Below are 17,385 nucleotides of genomic sequence, written 5' to 3' on the forward strand. Positions count from 1 at the left end.
ATAATAAGTCGATACCTGTAACGCGATTAGACGATGAAACGAAACAGAAGAGCTCGAACGTCCCGCCTGGGCGGTCTCGAAAAGTATTGACCTCCGTATTTTCTCAGCAAACGTACGGGGGCTGTTTGCCCCCGTATGAAAGCGCGAGGAATCAATTTTTGCAATCGGCTGTCCCGTTTGCCTTCCACCCGGCCGAAGACGTTTCAAAATATTTCCCAACGATATACTCGGGCCCTGAGAGCAATATTTATTCAATTTATTCGACGCTACGCGCGAAACATCCCGCGCCATCCATCGTTTCCGGTTCTTAATGCGATTTCCACGGGGGGTGAACGACGGGGGTGGCGCGAGGAGGAGCGCGCGAGAGCCACTGTTTGCTAAAATAACCACGAACGCGGCTGGTCCTACTTCATCAATGCGTGGAAGTTAATTGCTGGCTGTTCCCAGAGCTATTGACCATTTAGTAACGTACCGCGGACCCGCGAATGAATCCTGATAGATTCCTCCTAATATTTCGTCCCGAGTCAATTTCGTCCGCGTCGGCTCGTTGCCTACGATGGGAAGGGTTGCGTTTGTTTCTGGCGATGTTAATCTCGCCGCACTGACGCGGATGGATGAAATGTAAGGGCGTAACTGAACGATGTGCATGCGTATTCATGTTTCAAAGTGGTCTTCTTCGTTTTTGATAGCGTGCAATTTTTTGTTTCATTTAATTTGGGTGAAATATTTGGGGATGAACGCAAGACGTGTGACGATGTGAATATTATCTGTCGATTGTCAACTGGAAAGGATTAAAATGTACGCGTATATTGGAACGTAAGTGGAATTATTTTAAAGCGTATCTGAAAGTTCGAGATTAAACTCGACGCGGTTTTTCGACAGTATTTATAAAGTTTATCGATTAAAGCTCACCAAAAACGTGGCGAGCTGCGAACTTTCCCTCAGCCGGAAGATATAATTGGCGACTACACGAAACTATTTAATTATGCGCGAAAACTATTTTACATCGCGGAGAACGCGAGAAGTGCTGTTTCGCGTTCGATCCTCCTTTCGACGGAATATTGAAGAGATTAGACACTGACGTATTCGAACATTAAAATCGTTTCCGAATGAAATTGATACGCTTGAACGATATTTTGGTTTCAACAAATGTGTTCGCGTATGCAAATAAATCTTGATCGATTTTCACGTTATTCTTTCATTAGAAATTAAATTTTAAATAAATATAATCTAGCAAATTCTCGAAACTTTATCCATAGTCGCTGGTAACGTTCCAAGGCAGAATAAACACCGTGCAAGTGGCACGTACTCGAAAGACTAACTCGTAAGCGTTGCTCCATTCTCTCAGAAACGAAGAAAGACAGCGAGACGCCGCTCGAAGGAGGGTGCAATTCTTCGCGCGACTTAAATTAGTGCTTCGATACAACGGATGGCCATTGAAATTACTGGAATGTCCATTTACTCTCGCGAGGACGTTCGCTCCACCAGCACGGCCCATTGGGGAATCAATCCTGGCACAGGAAATTCGAGGAAAAATAAATTGTTTCGCCTACAGCGCGAAACGAATACTTCAACCGTGTATTTTTTTTAATTCACGTGTGCGCGACAAATTAGTCGATGTTGATACCTTCGTCTTAGATTTGTTTTACAAGAATATAGATCGATGCATCTGTAGCACATAATGGTCGAGGTATGAATTGTATCTACAGTTTATGTAGTTTATAATAATATGGTCGATAAAATGATCGTTGTGCAGTTTATTTTAACTGAAACAATTAATTTTTCGTAGTTAAGAAATTATTATTTTCTTAATACCAATAATAAGAAATATATAATAGAAATGATGATATGAAATGTTCGAAAGATACGATCAATATTTTCAAGAGTATAATTTTTGATATTCGTTATACATAGCGTTCAGTCGCTACTTGGATGAAATGAGAAATCTATTTTCCAATTACTTATCGAAATATTAATTATTATGGAATCCAATATAAAATTTGACTGACACGTCAGATATATTGGAAAACTAAACTGCAGATTTAATGCATGGAGGAAAGATAGAATTTTTACGACGGAGTTAAGTTAATTTAAATTAATATTTTACGTTGCTTTAGACGAATATCTACGCAACGCTGTTAAAATCGTGAGGGTATACCAATAATTGTCGTCCAAGCATATTTACGTTCTAATACGATTCGCCTGTTTAATAATTCTCCGCGAAAAACGGCTGGCCAAATCCTCATAAACGCGCGGCATGACGGATATTAAAATCGACAAAAAAGCTTCTTTGAGAGCCACGTGAAAACTCATTAAAAATGGTTGTCACCCGTTTAAACCAAATAGTACGCACTTTGACCGTAAGCCAGATCGATGTTCGTACGAATTAAATTTAATTGCAGTTTGCTAGCTGTGCTACCTTACCCGTATCCATTATTTAAGGACGTATTAATTGTCATTTAATAGAACTGTTCGTTATTAATTTTAGAATTAATTTCTCATCGACATAAAATGTGTACTGTCAGAGTAATGCTTATTGTATTCTAGTTATATTATTAATGGAACGATACGATCAAACGAACCAATATTTTCACTATTTCATTCAGATCATTTTTAGTACTACTTTAAACGAGAAGTCTATAAAATTATTCGCGTGAATGATTTTAACCAACTGAAGTAAAAGATCCTTGCAGTTAATCGAATGGATTGTACAAGCAATATATAAGTAGGACACGGAAGATTTTTTAAGTGCAATTCTAATCATATCCATATTCTAATCCAACCTGACACATACAAAAATGAATCCTTTTACTATACATTAATTTTTCAAAAGAAGGAAATGGAGATTCTCTTAAATATTTAAGCATCGTTACTTCGCTCGAGCCATCACCTGATTGACTTCTCGAAACCTGGCTGAAGATAAAATAAAAGGTTTGTCTATATTTTATGAGGGGGATGAAAACTATCCATTTCAATAAAATCGAATTTTTCGAAAATATTGAAACCAGAAAAAGAAGAGGCAATTGAAAAAAGAAATCCACGAATCATTCATGCACTACAATAAAAATGAAATAAAATGAAAAAAAACAAAGTAAGCAATTATATTATTGATACAACCAAATACCAAACATTGATCACTCCAATTTATTGCCAAGTCTAACGTTAACCAGCCAAAGAGAAATGAATCATAAAACGTCCCACGCTTTCTCAGTTTCTGCACTTTTCTCAATCTCGACGATTCTTAACTTGAATTGAAACACGTGCCACGTGTCCTTCCTGCAACCCATGTCCATAGTACAAGTTTCGAGGGATTGAATCGCTGGTCGCAAAGTTGGATGGATCGTTCCATGGCACGGCGGTGATACTCTTGTAAATTTTCGAATACACGCGGGAACGCATGGGTGGAAAAACAATGCTAGTTCGTGTCACTTGTCCGCGCGTACATCACTGGCTAAGAGGAGCGACGGTTTCACAAATTCACAACATTTGAAATATTGAGTACCAGGTTCGACCGTTAGTACCGCCGCGTGCACGCGTGTACACGCGCACGTTTTCGAATATATTGCGAGCGTACGTAGGTGCACGGCCGAGTGAATTCGTGTGGAACCGAGCGTGTTAATATTCATACCGCCGTGCGTACAAGTGCCCACCTGGTACCGTTGTGAATCCGTGTTTCTGTGATAACTCCTGCACGCAATTACCACGGTAAACGTATAATTCTGTATTATGGCCGAATCTTTACGGACCGTTCGCGCGAAGTCTGCAATTTAATGGACAATCTAGATTGAAGCAGTTGGAGTAACGTTGCCAAGAGAAGATCGACGATCATTGAAAAGAACAGTACATTTAATGGTACCACGATCGTAGCATTGGAACGTTTGTACGTTCTGTGAAAGAAATGAAAATTAGACAGTGTTGTGTAATTTCTGTCTACCCTGTATTACATTTAGCAAAATACGAATTCGTAAAAACGATCACAAGCTGATAGCAGCTGGAATAATGGTACTAGAAGAATATCGACGATCATTGAAAAAAGCAGTAGATCCAATGGTACCACGATCGTAGCATTGGGACGTTTGTATGTTCTGTGAAGGAACTGAAAATTAGGCAGTGTTGCGTTGGTCAGTAATTTCTGTCTATCAAGTATTTCATTTAACAAAATACGAATTCGTAAAAACGATCACAAGCTGATAGCAGCTGGAATAATCGTACCAGAAGAAGATCGACGATTATTGAAAAGAACAGTACATTTAATGATACTGCGATTGTAGCATTGGGACGTTTGTACGTTCTGCGGAGGAACTGAAAATTAGGCAGTGTTGCGTTAGTTGGTAATTTCTGTCTATCAAGTATTTTATTTAGCAAAATAAGAATTCGTAGAAACTATCAGAGGCTGACAATCAAATCGATCATCAGAGCATTTATTTTGTAACCTCCATACGTGTCGCGACAGAGTAACAATTCATCAGAGGCTCGAGAACAATAATTCTATGCGAACGTATGCATTGAGATTAACGAGCGACGATCCATTAGCAATCTTGAATACCTTAATCACACGTGACTAATCTCTTATCGCGTACAATGCGAGTTCCGATTCTCTTCAACCTGCCACTTACATTTCGCGCGTATCGCACCCTTTACAATGGGGGTGTCGCGACAAATAGTCGCGAAACAAACGTCCCGACAGAACTCGTCCACGGGACTGCAATCCATTCCACGGTGGCGTGGCATCGTCTTCGAATTTATCAAAATCAAAGGGGACAGAACAGCAACCGAGGGTAGGGGAGGCTTCTTCGAAATCCGCGCGTACCAGTCGAAAGCACGACCGAACCGTGAAAAAACGTTCATTAATCAAGGTAACAATTACACGCTGGGCTTATGGTTTCCATCGTAACGAATTAACGATGCCTCTGATCGCGTGAAAAATGTAACTGCGAATCATATGAAAAATAGTAGAAATCTATAGAAATTATCTACCGACACTCTTCTATTATATTCAAATAGAAACGAAAATTATTTTAAATAATATCATTATATAGCAATTATTCTAATCCTTAATCTTGTTTGTTACAACCCGCTACACTTCAGTTGCATGACTTTAATAAGCTTGTTTCAGTAACCAAGAGTAGTTTCTCCAAGATCAAATCGATTTTTAAAGCCTTTAACACTTCCCACAAAAAAAAAGTGAACTTTAAATTTGAAGAAGAGAAAGTATATCGAGACAGACCACTTCTGTACGATACAGTCGAGCGCTGTGTACAATTAAAATGTTTATCTTTCAATTGGAGCACCAGCGGCAGCCACCCCAGTCGCAACGAAGTTGCTTTCTTTGAGGCGTCGCAAACGAAGACGGACTTCTTTGTCCCCCAGTCGAAGAGGACCTCGAGAGAGGGCCTTTTGCGACGCGACGCAGCTTCCCCTTGACCGTTGTTCCCGTCTCCGCGACTAGTCGGCTCAGCCGGATAATCGCGTTAACAATTACGTGCCGGTTCTACTGCGAGTTATCTAAATTGATTGCAAGAGTAATTGCATTCGCCGCCGAGGTTCCGCCGCGCGAAATTAAAGCGCGTCGTTTTAGCGTACACGCGGCCCATCTTCTGCACTTGCACCCTGTGCGTCTTTGGAAGTGTCGCCAGATACTCCATCCCCTTTTTTCTTCTCGACTGATTGAACTTGAGTGAACTCGACGCGTGATTTCGCGACACGTTACTTGAATTCTCCACTCTCCATTGGTTAATTAAATTTCGTAGCATTCTTCTTGTCAGACGGTGAAACGAAGGGGGTGGAAAGATATTTATTTACCTGGCCGCGCGTTCGGTTAAGTGTTATATTCAATGGATGATATTGAAATGGAGGTAGTGGGATTGAGAATTCAATCAGTTTTAAATTATTCAACGTAAATATCCGCCGTCTGTCGGGAGCAATTTAAATAATTGCAATATTCGTCGTCTTTCGGAGGCTATTTAAATAATAGAAACACCGGGGAGACGAAATTGCCAGGGGACCGCCGCAATGCATTAGGAAGCGAGAATAAGAGAATGTTCGAGGGAAAATACCGGCAATTAGAGTTAATGGCGCACGTCTCGCCAAAGCGTATGCAATTGTAATTGCTAATTATTGTAATCCTCTAATCTACTATGAACTCTCTCACACGTATCGATCGTACATTTAAAGTTTTATGATTAGCCATTCAGTCGTATTCACTAAGTGCTCGTGACGTGATGCATGCGATTCGATGGCGACCTTGGGATGCTTTGAGATCCCGGGTCCGCAGTGGTCGTAAACCTCTATCCGGTCTTTAACTGGACTTCCTGTCGCGTGCGATCCTACGTCCTTTTACAGACACAGGAAATTTAGACGGTCTCTTCGCGTAAATGCGTCGAGTCTAATGTTTTAAAAAAATGAGCTATTTGATTGAATGACAAATTGATGTAATAGTATGACTGAAAGGTCCATACTAGGTTCATATTAAAAATGCTGCGTCTCTTCGAATGCTCACTGCTTGACTACATCTTTTCGACTGTTAGAATACATTAAAGAGTCTACGATTTCTCTAGTGTACATGTTTTTTTTTTAATATATTTACGCAGTAGAAGTTACACAGTTCTGCGAATTCTCAAGGAACTAGCCAGTGATAAAAATGGCAAGAAATTTAAAAAACCGCTTCGCATTCGCGTTCATAGTTCCGTTCAAAGTAGAATAAACGAGCCCAATAGAAGATAAAACAAAACTAGCACCGAGTTCAATTGGCACTCGCCACAAAACACTCAACTACCTCGCTAAACGTGATACGCCGCAGCATCCTCCGCATCAAAATTGCCGCGCAAGAGAGGCCATCCTCTTGTTGCTTCCCGTTCCACCAGCCCCGTCACGCGTGTGCGTGCAGTTTGTTCGAGGATCGACGCAAACGGTATCGCACGCGACAACGTAACAACCGAGCGTTTCTCCGCGTTTCCAATTTCCAACTGGCTCCGCTTCCTTCGTGCCAGCCACTCGCCCCCTTTCCTAACGCGCGTGCATTACTAACAGCCAAGACAACCAGCCTCCAGCGGAAATAGAAACGAGACTCGCGTCTCGACGCAGGGTCGCTGATTCGAAGAACACCTTTCTTTGCGATAAAAATTCATTAGCGTACGAACTTAGCTGTTTTTACGCAAGATTCGATTTTTTTAAAGTTATTCTAACAGGGACGTAGCGCAAGAAATGAAAATTCACCACCCCGATTCCTTCGTTTCTATCAGCCACTGGAATATCAGAGAATAGTTTCACAGAAAGCGTGTAATAAAAAGCATGCTTTTCAGCGCGATTGATAAGCATCAGGGTAAAACAAAAAGGGACGCTGGAAAATGAGGGCGAGAGATAGGGCGTAGAATATTTCAGGCGGGTTCCTTATCCGCACCACGTGGCGAGGTGAGAAGGAAATCTTTAAACCGCACTTTGATTCATAGATGGCCGCATAGCCACTGAGAGACAAAACGTGACCCGGCATTAAGTGCTCTATAAAATATTGCGCCCATGTAAATACCCTCGTAAAATTCAGTCGGCACCGTTACCACCCCTCGCGTCACCTCCGCACCCTCGTCGCGATGCCTCTATGATACCCTTGATAACCGGTGCTCAACGTGGACTCGATATTCAACAATTTTCTCGTCCTCGACATCCTCTCACTTTCTTCTTCGCCGTTTTCTTTTATGAACGATGAAATTTTGTTGTTACTTGTGTTTGATGACTTGGCTAATCGTGATGAATTTCGAGGAGAGAAGCAATAGTAATTGTTAGAAAAAATAATTTACAATTTTGTCAGTATGGATTCCATAAAATTTGCTTCATTATTTTAATTTGCAAACAGCTGAAAATGTAATAAAGAAAAATCGTATGCAAATTTAACGCTCGAAGGTTAAATTCAACGCTATCGAGCAACAACTTCCTTCTTGCATCGATTCTGGCTGCAATATTAATGGTTTACGAAAATATCTTAGATACCAATGCAGAAACCATATCTCAAGATTGTATATTTCATACTGAGGGTTAGGGGAGAAGCGTATAAATTATTTTTAACGATCTCATAAATAGAAAGTATGGAACCTAAATAGTAATTTATTTCAAACCACATTTTCTCGATGCGAAGGTATATAATTTGATTTAATCTTGATCAGAATGTATCTGGTCACAAATATATCTGGTATAAAAATATACTTCCCATTCCGAAGTTCTAGATTTTTCCAATAGTTATCCAACTTGAAACAAAAACGTATAACACCGTGTCCCATACACGGATGTCAAGAATAAAGAAACTCTTGATTTGTTACGTGTCACCGTTCAAATATTGAAAAAAAATCGAAGAAAACAAATTTCGTTTGCTACGCTGTACCACGATGTGATATACTTTCATTGCCCGTCGCATGGTTATTCGAAACAAAAGCTATTGATGCTCGAAGATTGATCTAAGAACGGTACATCAGCGAATAACGAATCTGAAATAAAAGAAATTGCACGAAACTTAATTTCGTATAATTATAAAACATTTTCTTTCTCACGCAAAGGGAAAAAGAGAATTTTCCGCGGAACGTGATACGATGTCGCGCGTACCACCGCGACATCGAGCACGAGGGGGTTAATATTTCGCGACAGCGTGGCGGCAAGAAGTTGCGCCCGTTTCTCGTTCGCCGTGTCGCGGAAACACGACACGTTCGACGCGATGAAATAAATTTTTAGCAACGCCACCCCGATACACTCGAACCGTGAACGAAACTAACTCGAGAGTTTTCAACTTTCAATTGGCCACGTGTGGCGTGCACGCGAATTTGTTAGCAACCAGCGATTTTTTTCTCTCGCCAGAACATCGACTTTGGACGATTTTTGTAACTCTGGGTGACCATCGTCGTAATATTTTGGAATTTACACTTATGACACTTGAGAATTTCCCAATCTATCCTTAACTGATGAGTGCACTAGCAAATCCAGGACAAAACGTTCTCTTCTCTTTCTACCCCTTCTCTTTAACTCTCACAGCGACCCAAAGCAAGGAGCTTCACACTGTATTAAAAGCATCGAACAAGTCAATTTTCTTCCTGAGGTTTACTAATAAAATAAAAGGTATTAAACCTGTAGCGCGAATATTTCCTTTTAAAATTCAATTAACCCCTAAGAATGGTTCGTTCAGAAGTAATTCAATTTTAAGTATCTCATTTTCTTTCTACACGTGGTATTCTTGTGAAGAGTAATTACGATTTATTTAAAAAATATAGAGGCGCAGTATGCAAGCCTTTTTCCTCTCTCTAGGCAACGCGAGAACGCTTATCCTTTTTGAAAATGCTCTCTCCAACATCCTGCTCCCACCAGCATACACTCACCACCCCTGCTAACGTATTGCCCGCAAAAGCACTCGTCGACCCTTGGGTCTGGCCTTCGTCAAACTTTCCCTTTCACAGCCCTCTTGCAAAAATACTATTCTGCCTCGTATCCCAAACTTCAACGCTACAAATATATATATAACATTTTTCAGGTAGTGAAGTGAACATTAACCTCTACAAAATATATTCTAAAGTCTTTTAAATTAAGTCGATATCATTCTGTGAAACTCTTTGTGCCAAATATAATACTTGGTAAAATCCACTTTCATTTAAGCTGTCTCAGTAGGACAGTTTTAGAATATCGAAGTACAGTAAAACTCCATTTATTCCATCTAGTTTTGTCACGCAAACCGATATACTAAACGTACTGTCAAGTTTTTATTATTCGAAGTGCATCCTATTATTAACTGTATCCACTCTTTTATAAATTCCTGCCATCTTCTTGCGTCGAGTATCTAGGATAAAATTTAAATTGCGGAAAACTGACAGTCATTGCAGATGTTCATCGAATGAAATTAAATTACCTTGTTTCAGGACATTTAAAATATATCGTGTTCCACGAAGGAATGAAAAATATGATTTATTATCCTTTGTTTGACCAACAGTTTCGTTCGCTAAATTTGTCTGCGGTTTGTCGGACGTTACCTTGTTGACACATTGCGACACGCAATAATGCTGATAAAGTGTCTACGGTTTATTTAGAGGAACTGCTATCCCTCTGTGCCGTGCGCGCGCGTGTAACCGAATTTCAATCGGCGAAAAAATATTGAAAATGATTGCCGGGGTTGAAAGAGTTTTTAATGGCTGCGCCCTTTCATACGAACTGTCATAAACCGCTGACCCGCGCTCGCATAAATGACATTTGATATTTCAGAAAACCATCCCCATTTATTTTTTACCCTGTTGTCTTCTGCCTACGTTCGTAAAAAAAAAAAAACAATTGTCAGCTACCTTTTGAAAGAATCGAAATAGAGATTCGCGAAAAAATTAACTGACTGCCGGAAAAATCTTTAAATAATTTACAATAATCAAATCTTGACGAGCGAATTAAAATATTTACGTACAAAATGGATAATGTATAGTGTCGCAGTAATAGCAAAGAAATGAAGTTAATAAAAGTTAAATCAAGTTAATAAAAGTAACAGTAATTATTATTTGATTTAATGATCGTCGTAGAGTACAATAATAAAAAATAATAAATGTATTGTGTCGCAGTTAATAGCAGAGAAATGTATCGTATCGAGTTAATAAAAGTAACAGTAATTATTACTTGATTTAATGATCGTCGTAGAATATAATAATAACATGGAAGGCTGAAATTCGTTGTAGAATCGTAGAGCGATACGAACGGAAGTTGGATTCGATTAAAAACAATTTCTCGCTTTAATCCAGTCCCGTGGCATTTAAAAAATTTCATTCCAACAAGAAAGTCGGCGAGCCGTTGCACGAGTGACCTCACAACTTCAAAAGGATTATTCTACGTGACAGACTATTCGTTTAGCCATAATATAATGGAAAATTAGAACTACGATTTTTAAATCTAATAACAGGCATACGAAAACTAAAAAAACTCATACTTCTAATAAAACAATATCTGATTTAAATAAATGGATACATACATTCGTAACGAATGCGCTCACGGATAAATTGTATGTACAATGATACAATTTCTTTGTTTATTTTACATTGACTTTCTCTTTAAACGCGTTGTACATCATCGTATACGTTCGACTGCACCATTGAAACAAATTATACGTTTTTATTCGACCAAAATACAATTTATAAAATGATCGTACCGTTTAAACCACAAAACTTCCTTGCTTATTTTACATTCACTCTCTTTAAATGCGTTGTACATCATCGTATACGTTCGACTGCACCATTGGAACAAGTGATACGTTTTTATTCGACCAAAATACAATTTATAAAATGATCGTACCGTTTAAACCACAAAACTTCCTTGCTTATTTTACACTGACTCTCTTTAAACGCGTTGTACATCATCGTATACGTTCGACTGCACCATTGGAGCAAGTTATACGTTTTTATTCGACCAAAAATCCCAACGACAGAATGTGCCTAACCGCAGAAACCAGCCAGTGGTCGTCTGTTTCTTGTTACACGATATCGGGGCGAACCAGCCCTGGTGAACTCGAATTCCACCAGCTTACGTTTTTCCTTGAGAACCGCGAAAAAGCTCGCGCTGTGAATCAGTTTTGCCCCAGACTCGGGTAGCTTTATTGAACGTACCTTTATTTCGCGGCAAGTCGCTGCTGATATATGTTCGATCGCATAACTGTCGTCCCAGCTACGTTTCGAGATACCAGCGGCTCTCCATCTAATTTTTCATTGCTACGCGATTTACGAGAACGTCTCAATACGCCACTCTGCATTCGAATGATTCCGCTTTCAGACGTTTTTAAAACTGGCCAATACACTTCTCGAGAGATTTATTTATTTAAAGACGACGATATTCTGTCGTAAATTCATCGTGGACAGAGAAGAGGTGGTGAGTCACGGTTTAACCCTTTGCACCCCGAATTTTATCTCAATTTCAATTTCGAAACTCTGAGCAAGTTGATGTAAGATATGTAAGTTTTCTCTCGCTTAACCCTTTAGGCACAGGTGAATTTTGCGCGAGGCTGTTTCTCTGTACGTCAAAGTCTAACGCGAATTACGTGTAAATGATACAGCACTGCAATGCGTGACGGATAATGCTATTCCTTACACGAGTACATTGGAATTAAATGTTTGATGATTAGATTATAATTTTTCTTAAAGATATGATACACGCATTTAATAATAATAATAAGTAACAGCGTCAATAACGTGTGCACATCTATTTATTTGAACATGAAATAATGTCGAGTGAGACTCAAAAATGGAGCTTCTGAGATAAAAACTAAGATCGAGTCACATTCGACATAGGAGTGCAAAGGGAAAATTAAAGATTCGTTGTTTAACGCTTCGTTCCACGGTTTACCAACCTGGTCTCCTGCAAAACTAGTTTACGGTGAATGTAGTTAGACCAACTGTGTGTTCTCTGTGAAACGTACGTCTTCTCGTACGCGGGGCAGGAAACAGTCGATTCCGCGGAATTTCTGCATGAATATGTGCATACATTTGCCCCGTAATCGAAAGGTTTATTTTGGCGATTGACGAACCAACGAACTTTCGAAAGCAATTATTTGGTTAGGCAAGGTAAATCTGTCTGATGATAAATTACATTTTAATTGCGACAATGGATCGCGTGTTAGGTCGTTGAGAAAATTATAATTCAGGATACTGCGACGCGTTGTACAAGCAAACGAGCGGGTAAAATATTTAATTTGAACCGTGTAACTTTTATTATCAGGCGATATTTTATTCCTTGTTATCAAATTCATGGCTCGTGAGTCTATTGTTCAGCGAAGTTGTTGAAGTATTATAAACGTGCGCGCACGTTCTAGTGGATTAACAATTACCCGATACAAAAGCCCATTGATTAAGAACCACGGTTTTCGTGCCAGTAATCCGCAAAAGCAGTCGTTCGATTGCGCAACGATGAATTTTAACGAGAAGTTAATTATTCACGCATACCTTCGCCAACCGAGTCGTATAATCGCTAAAAAATGTAGCGACTCAATTTTACCTTTCGTTACCTACAATTCCACCCTGTTATTTAATTTTTAACAGAGTTCTTGAAATTTCGCAAGCTTTTTTCGTTTTCACTCTCAGAGACAAATTATCCACGCGCGCGTGTCAGATTATTATAAAGCACGGCTGGACATTATTTACATTCATCTGTATTCAGTATTCACGAAATTATTTGCCAGCAAATACTTCACGCAGTTGCATATTTACAGCCCTTTTCTGAGGTTCGCGACAATGCTGCGCTTCAAAGATCGAAGAGGTTTTAATAAAATACCACCTCTGTGGAGAACGAGGAAGAGGCAAAAAAAAAAGCGAGCAACGATTATCACGGCGAATACTTTAATCCATAAACCTGAACATTAGTTATGCAAGCGGTTATCTCGCCTCGCCGCGGGTTGAAGTAACGTTATCTCCACTGTCTTTTTACGGTGCGCGTTTGTTCCCGCGAATTTACTTTTTTAATCTCCTCTGTTCGGTGAATTTTCAATTTTTCAACTCCCGTAGCCTGTGAATTTCAATTACACCGGCGACGCTCCGCCCCCCGTCGTACTAAAAACTTCGAAGGGGTTAATCGACGCTTTTGATCCGCCAATGAAATCCGTTATCGAGGATATCAGAAAGTGTTCGCGCGGAGATCAGTGCCGAATTAGTGGTACTTACAAGAGAGAAAGGGGTTGGAGAGATGGAGCGAGGGCTCCCTTTTAAAAGGGGGAAGATAAAATGAAAATCTGAAGGAGCTGAATTTTCCGTGCCACTCTGTACCGGGGTAGATAAAGTATCCGAAGTGTGGCACGGTAAAACTTTTCGACGTTGCTTGCTTTCGCAGATAACATTCTCTTAAGAATGTCCGATCTCTCTGAAAATTACACTCCTTCGCGAGCCACTTTTTAGACGCGTCCGCATTTTTCAGCCGGTTAATTATTATTGAATCCGCGGGAATTCTATGCAGAGTTTTTCGTTTCTCTGCAGCCAGAAATTTGCCAATTTATTATGCGTGAACGGCGATCCGTGATGCAAGTTATTGAGAGAAGTGCACGTGGAAAGGAAAATATCTTGCCAAATTTTGCGAGTGAAACTATTTGCTAGCAATTTTATATGTACAATAGAAAAGTTTCGGTTCTCATTTTCTTATATTTCTCATGATTTTATTTAACGTAGAGTATAGGTCGATAGAATTTTCGACAGCTTCGGATATATTTAAGGGATCAAAAGCTGATGGTTATAATTTAGCTCGTTAACAGCAATATGTCTGGAAACGAGATTTTCTTGGTAATCGAAATAGGGGTTAATCTAATTTGTAACAAGATGTCGCTCACTTTGCACGTCCATTTTCATTATATCCGTAAAGCACATTTTGGCACTACCTTTTTGCCATTATACGACACGTTTCCCTTTTTTATTTATTACCCTCGCATTTCTCACTACTGCTTTTAATTAACTTACTTATTCAATAATGCAGCAGAAAATTAACGAGCAAATTCAGTCACAAACAAATTTGTTCTTTCGATCAATTATCCTTTTACTCCTCGAGATTTCAAGCACTGCGATGCTATTTCTCAATTTCTCTTCCATCTACATATTTACCACGCACGTGCGCATGTTAATCACACCTCGCAGCGTTCTATTTATCACAATCACCTGTCCAGGAAACACCACCTCAGAGCGCCAAGACCGATATCATTCATTTCCCATTTCAAGCATCCGCTGGCCGTGTAGCCATTAATCCTTTAAGCAGCGAATAAAATTCTCCGTCCAAACGAACGATCGTGGTAAACATTGACTCGAAAATGGCTGGAAATCAATTTGTCCAATTGTGCAACTGATAACAGAATTCGATCGGTAAAAGTGACAAGAGATCGGACGGTTCGTTCACGTTTGCTCTAATAAACGAATGACTGTTTTAACTGTTGCAGTGTCGGGGCTCGAGCCAGACTTCGTGCGCCCGTTGGTCAACATAACGATCCCGCAGGGTCGAGACGCAACCTTCACCTGTGTGGTGAACAACCTCGGTGGATACCGGGTGAGTCCTTCCTCCTCCGCGAGCGGAGATCACTCTGGCGGCGCCAAGGCCCGGGTAACTATTTTACCATTAACCTGTGTGCGCCTGTAATGGACTACCTTATCTACTACTACTACTACCTACTACTATTACTACCATTACTACTACTATTACTACTACTACTACTACTACTACTACTACTACTGCACTACTTATATGCGCGTGTGCCTGCACCTCACAGCACTGCATTTAACTGCACCACTGCCAGCTATGAAAAAGAAAAAAAAACAAAGTAACCACCGCAGCAGCCACCACCATCACCAAAGCATCTCTCTCTGTACGACATCCATTTTCACCCAGCAGCCGATAGAAACTAGCTGGCACACGGACGAACGTGCCAGCCACCCCCGTTCGCTCGTGACTTCTACTTTTCGCGCGCGTTACATCCCCAACCTTGCATCCTTCGTCCGACCTCCTCCTCTCGCGCGTTCTCCACGGACTTTTCCTGCGCGTACGTAGCCCCGCGACCGGAAGGTGACTCGTCTCGGTGGCAAGAGACACGCGAGGGTGGGGTAGAGAAACGGGCGAGAAGAAATAAGGGAGACACGGGAGGAAACCCGCGTCGAAACACAGAGGAGAGGGGAATGAGGGAAAGAATAGCTTGCGGAATAGCTGACGATAGCTTGTGAGAGGAGTTCGTGCATATTGTTTCCCCGCCACTGTGTAGACGCGATGACGAGTGTCGCGACAGGGCTGTCCTGGACGTAGTTGAGCGATCGGTTCGTTCGCTTCGAGCGTCTTTGCAGTAGTGTGCAGAGTGTTTCAGTTAGGCTAAGAGCGGATCTGATAATGATTAGAGTTAACTTAGTGGAATCTTTAAAAAGGAGGGAGTTGTTTAAATTATTGTGACGGTATTGCAGCACTTGCTACGTTTCTTACAAGTTCTCGTTTTCATCCTTTAGTTCGTACGTAAGAAAATGCTAAGGTACGATTCTATTAATTGTCTCTGATAATGAGTCTACGAGCAGACTCAAAATTTATTTTCTTTCTCTCCAGATCTTAAGAATCGTATGGAATATTTTTGATCGAGTAGAATTTACAAAGTCACAAGGAAAAACAAATAATAAATTAATAAACTATGTGTTCTATATCTAGTAATAGAATAATTTTTCTATAATAATATTTATAGAATTACAGTCTATCGTTATGAAACACTCTGCATACATTTTGCCTAATTTTTTTATAAATATCGAGTCACGTTTTGCAATGAAAATTAATAAAAGAAGAAATCGATGCGAACAGGCCCTTCCAATCGCTGTTAGGTTTCGATACCAAAGTAGCATGTGCTTTTTGTGAGACTGTTTCACGGTAAATCCATTTTTCAATGCTCGCATCAAATGTATTTCGTTGTACCGTGAAAAATATTTATTTTCTATCTACATCTCGATCCAGCAAATATTAAACTGATTTAGTTAAACGGAATGTTATTTACCGAACTGAAAATATGGAGTAGTATTTACATAAAAAATGGCATTGCCTCTGAAACAGTATAAAAAAGATAGCGGTGGCTTGAAAAGTAGATTGTGCAGGATCGAAGCAATAGCTGATAAAGGATTAGATGAGAGCAGACCAAAGAACTAGTAACTGTGGAGTCGAGTAGTCAATTATACATAATCCACCGTCAAATATTAACACGAAAAGTGATTTCTCCCTTCATTTCAATTTATCTAAATAATTTCCAAATACCTCGCACATATGCAATAACAACATAAAATATTTTAACCGACATTTACATATTTGCTTTAAGAGCCGGAGAAATTCATATTAGTCACTCATGTTAAATCTCAAAACTATTTTCATTATTAGTCAATCTATTTTATTCTGTTGGATATATTTTAATTAATTCTTTTGCAAAGATTTTAATCGCCCCTTTTTTCTATAAAAACTGGTTTCCACATTTTTCCCTGTAGCATTGTCCTCGCAAAAAACTTTTAACTTCAAAAGTAATTTTCAAAAAAAAATATTTAACGGATATTTTTCTGTACCAACGAGTATCAAAAAGTTCCATATTTGTTCTAAATTTACTATAAACATCTTGAAATTAATATCTACTGGAACATTTTCATTCACATAGCTTTCCACAAAGCACTTGAATAGGAGTGAACTTTCACAATTATAATATTAGCAGATGTTCGCGTCCCAATAAACGTGTCCAAATTAATTCTTACGTGAATCAAAGTTCTTACTTGATTATCTCGCGCAAGCAGAAGCTACGACTTCGCGAATGAAATTGAAAGAAGTATGTTTGACAGTTTTACGATCCCACTTGTTGAACGAATTTCTTGCTCCGCGGAGGAGTCGGTGAAAGAAGTGAGAATATTTCTTTCCGAAGAGAGATTT

At 39.7% G+C, this 17,385-nt stretch overlaps 2 protein-coding genes across 4 annotated transcripts in view; one reads left to right on the forward strand and one right to left on the reverse strand.

Moving 5' to 3' along the window:
• Nucleotides 1-17,385, reverse strand: part of LOC143423208 (uncharacterized) — a 236,895-nt gene that overhangs the window by 142,948 nt on the left and 76,562 nt on the right. The gene's annotated exons all lie outside the window — the stretch shown is intronic.
• LOC143423206 (lachesin) overlaps nucleotides 1-17,385 on the forward strand; it is a 191,846-nt gene that overhangs the window by 131,145 nt on the left and 43,316 nt on the right. For 2 of the 3 annotated variants that reach the window (XM_076894359.1, XM_076894360.1), the window contains one exon: nucleotides 14,900-15,060. In XM_076894359.1, the coding sequence (XP_076750474.1) occupies nucleotides 14,900-15,060 (161 nt within the window). The remainder of the gene's footprint in view (nucleotides 1-14,899; nucleotides 15,061-17,385) is intronic. The other variant, XM_076894361.1, reaches the window with a different exon arrangement.

The sequence above is a fragment of the Xylocopa sonorina genome, chromosome 4 (assembly GCF_050948175.1).
Source record: "Xylocopa sonorina isolate GNS202 chromosome 4, iyXylSono1_principal, whole genome shotgun sequence".
NCBI lineage: Eukaryota > Metazoa > Arthropoda > Insecta > Hymenoptera > Apidae > Xylocopa > Xylocopa sonorina.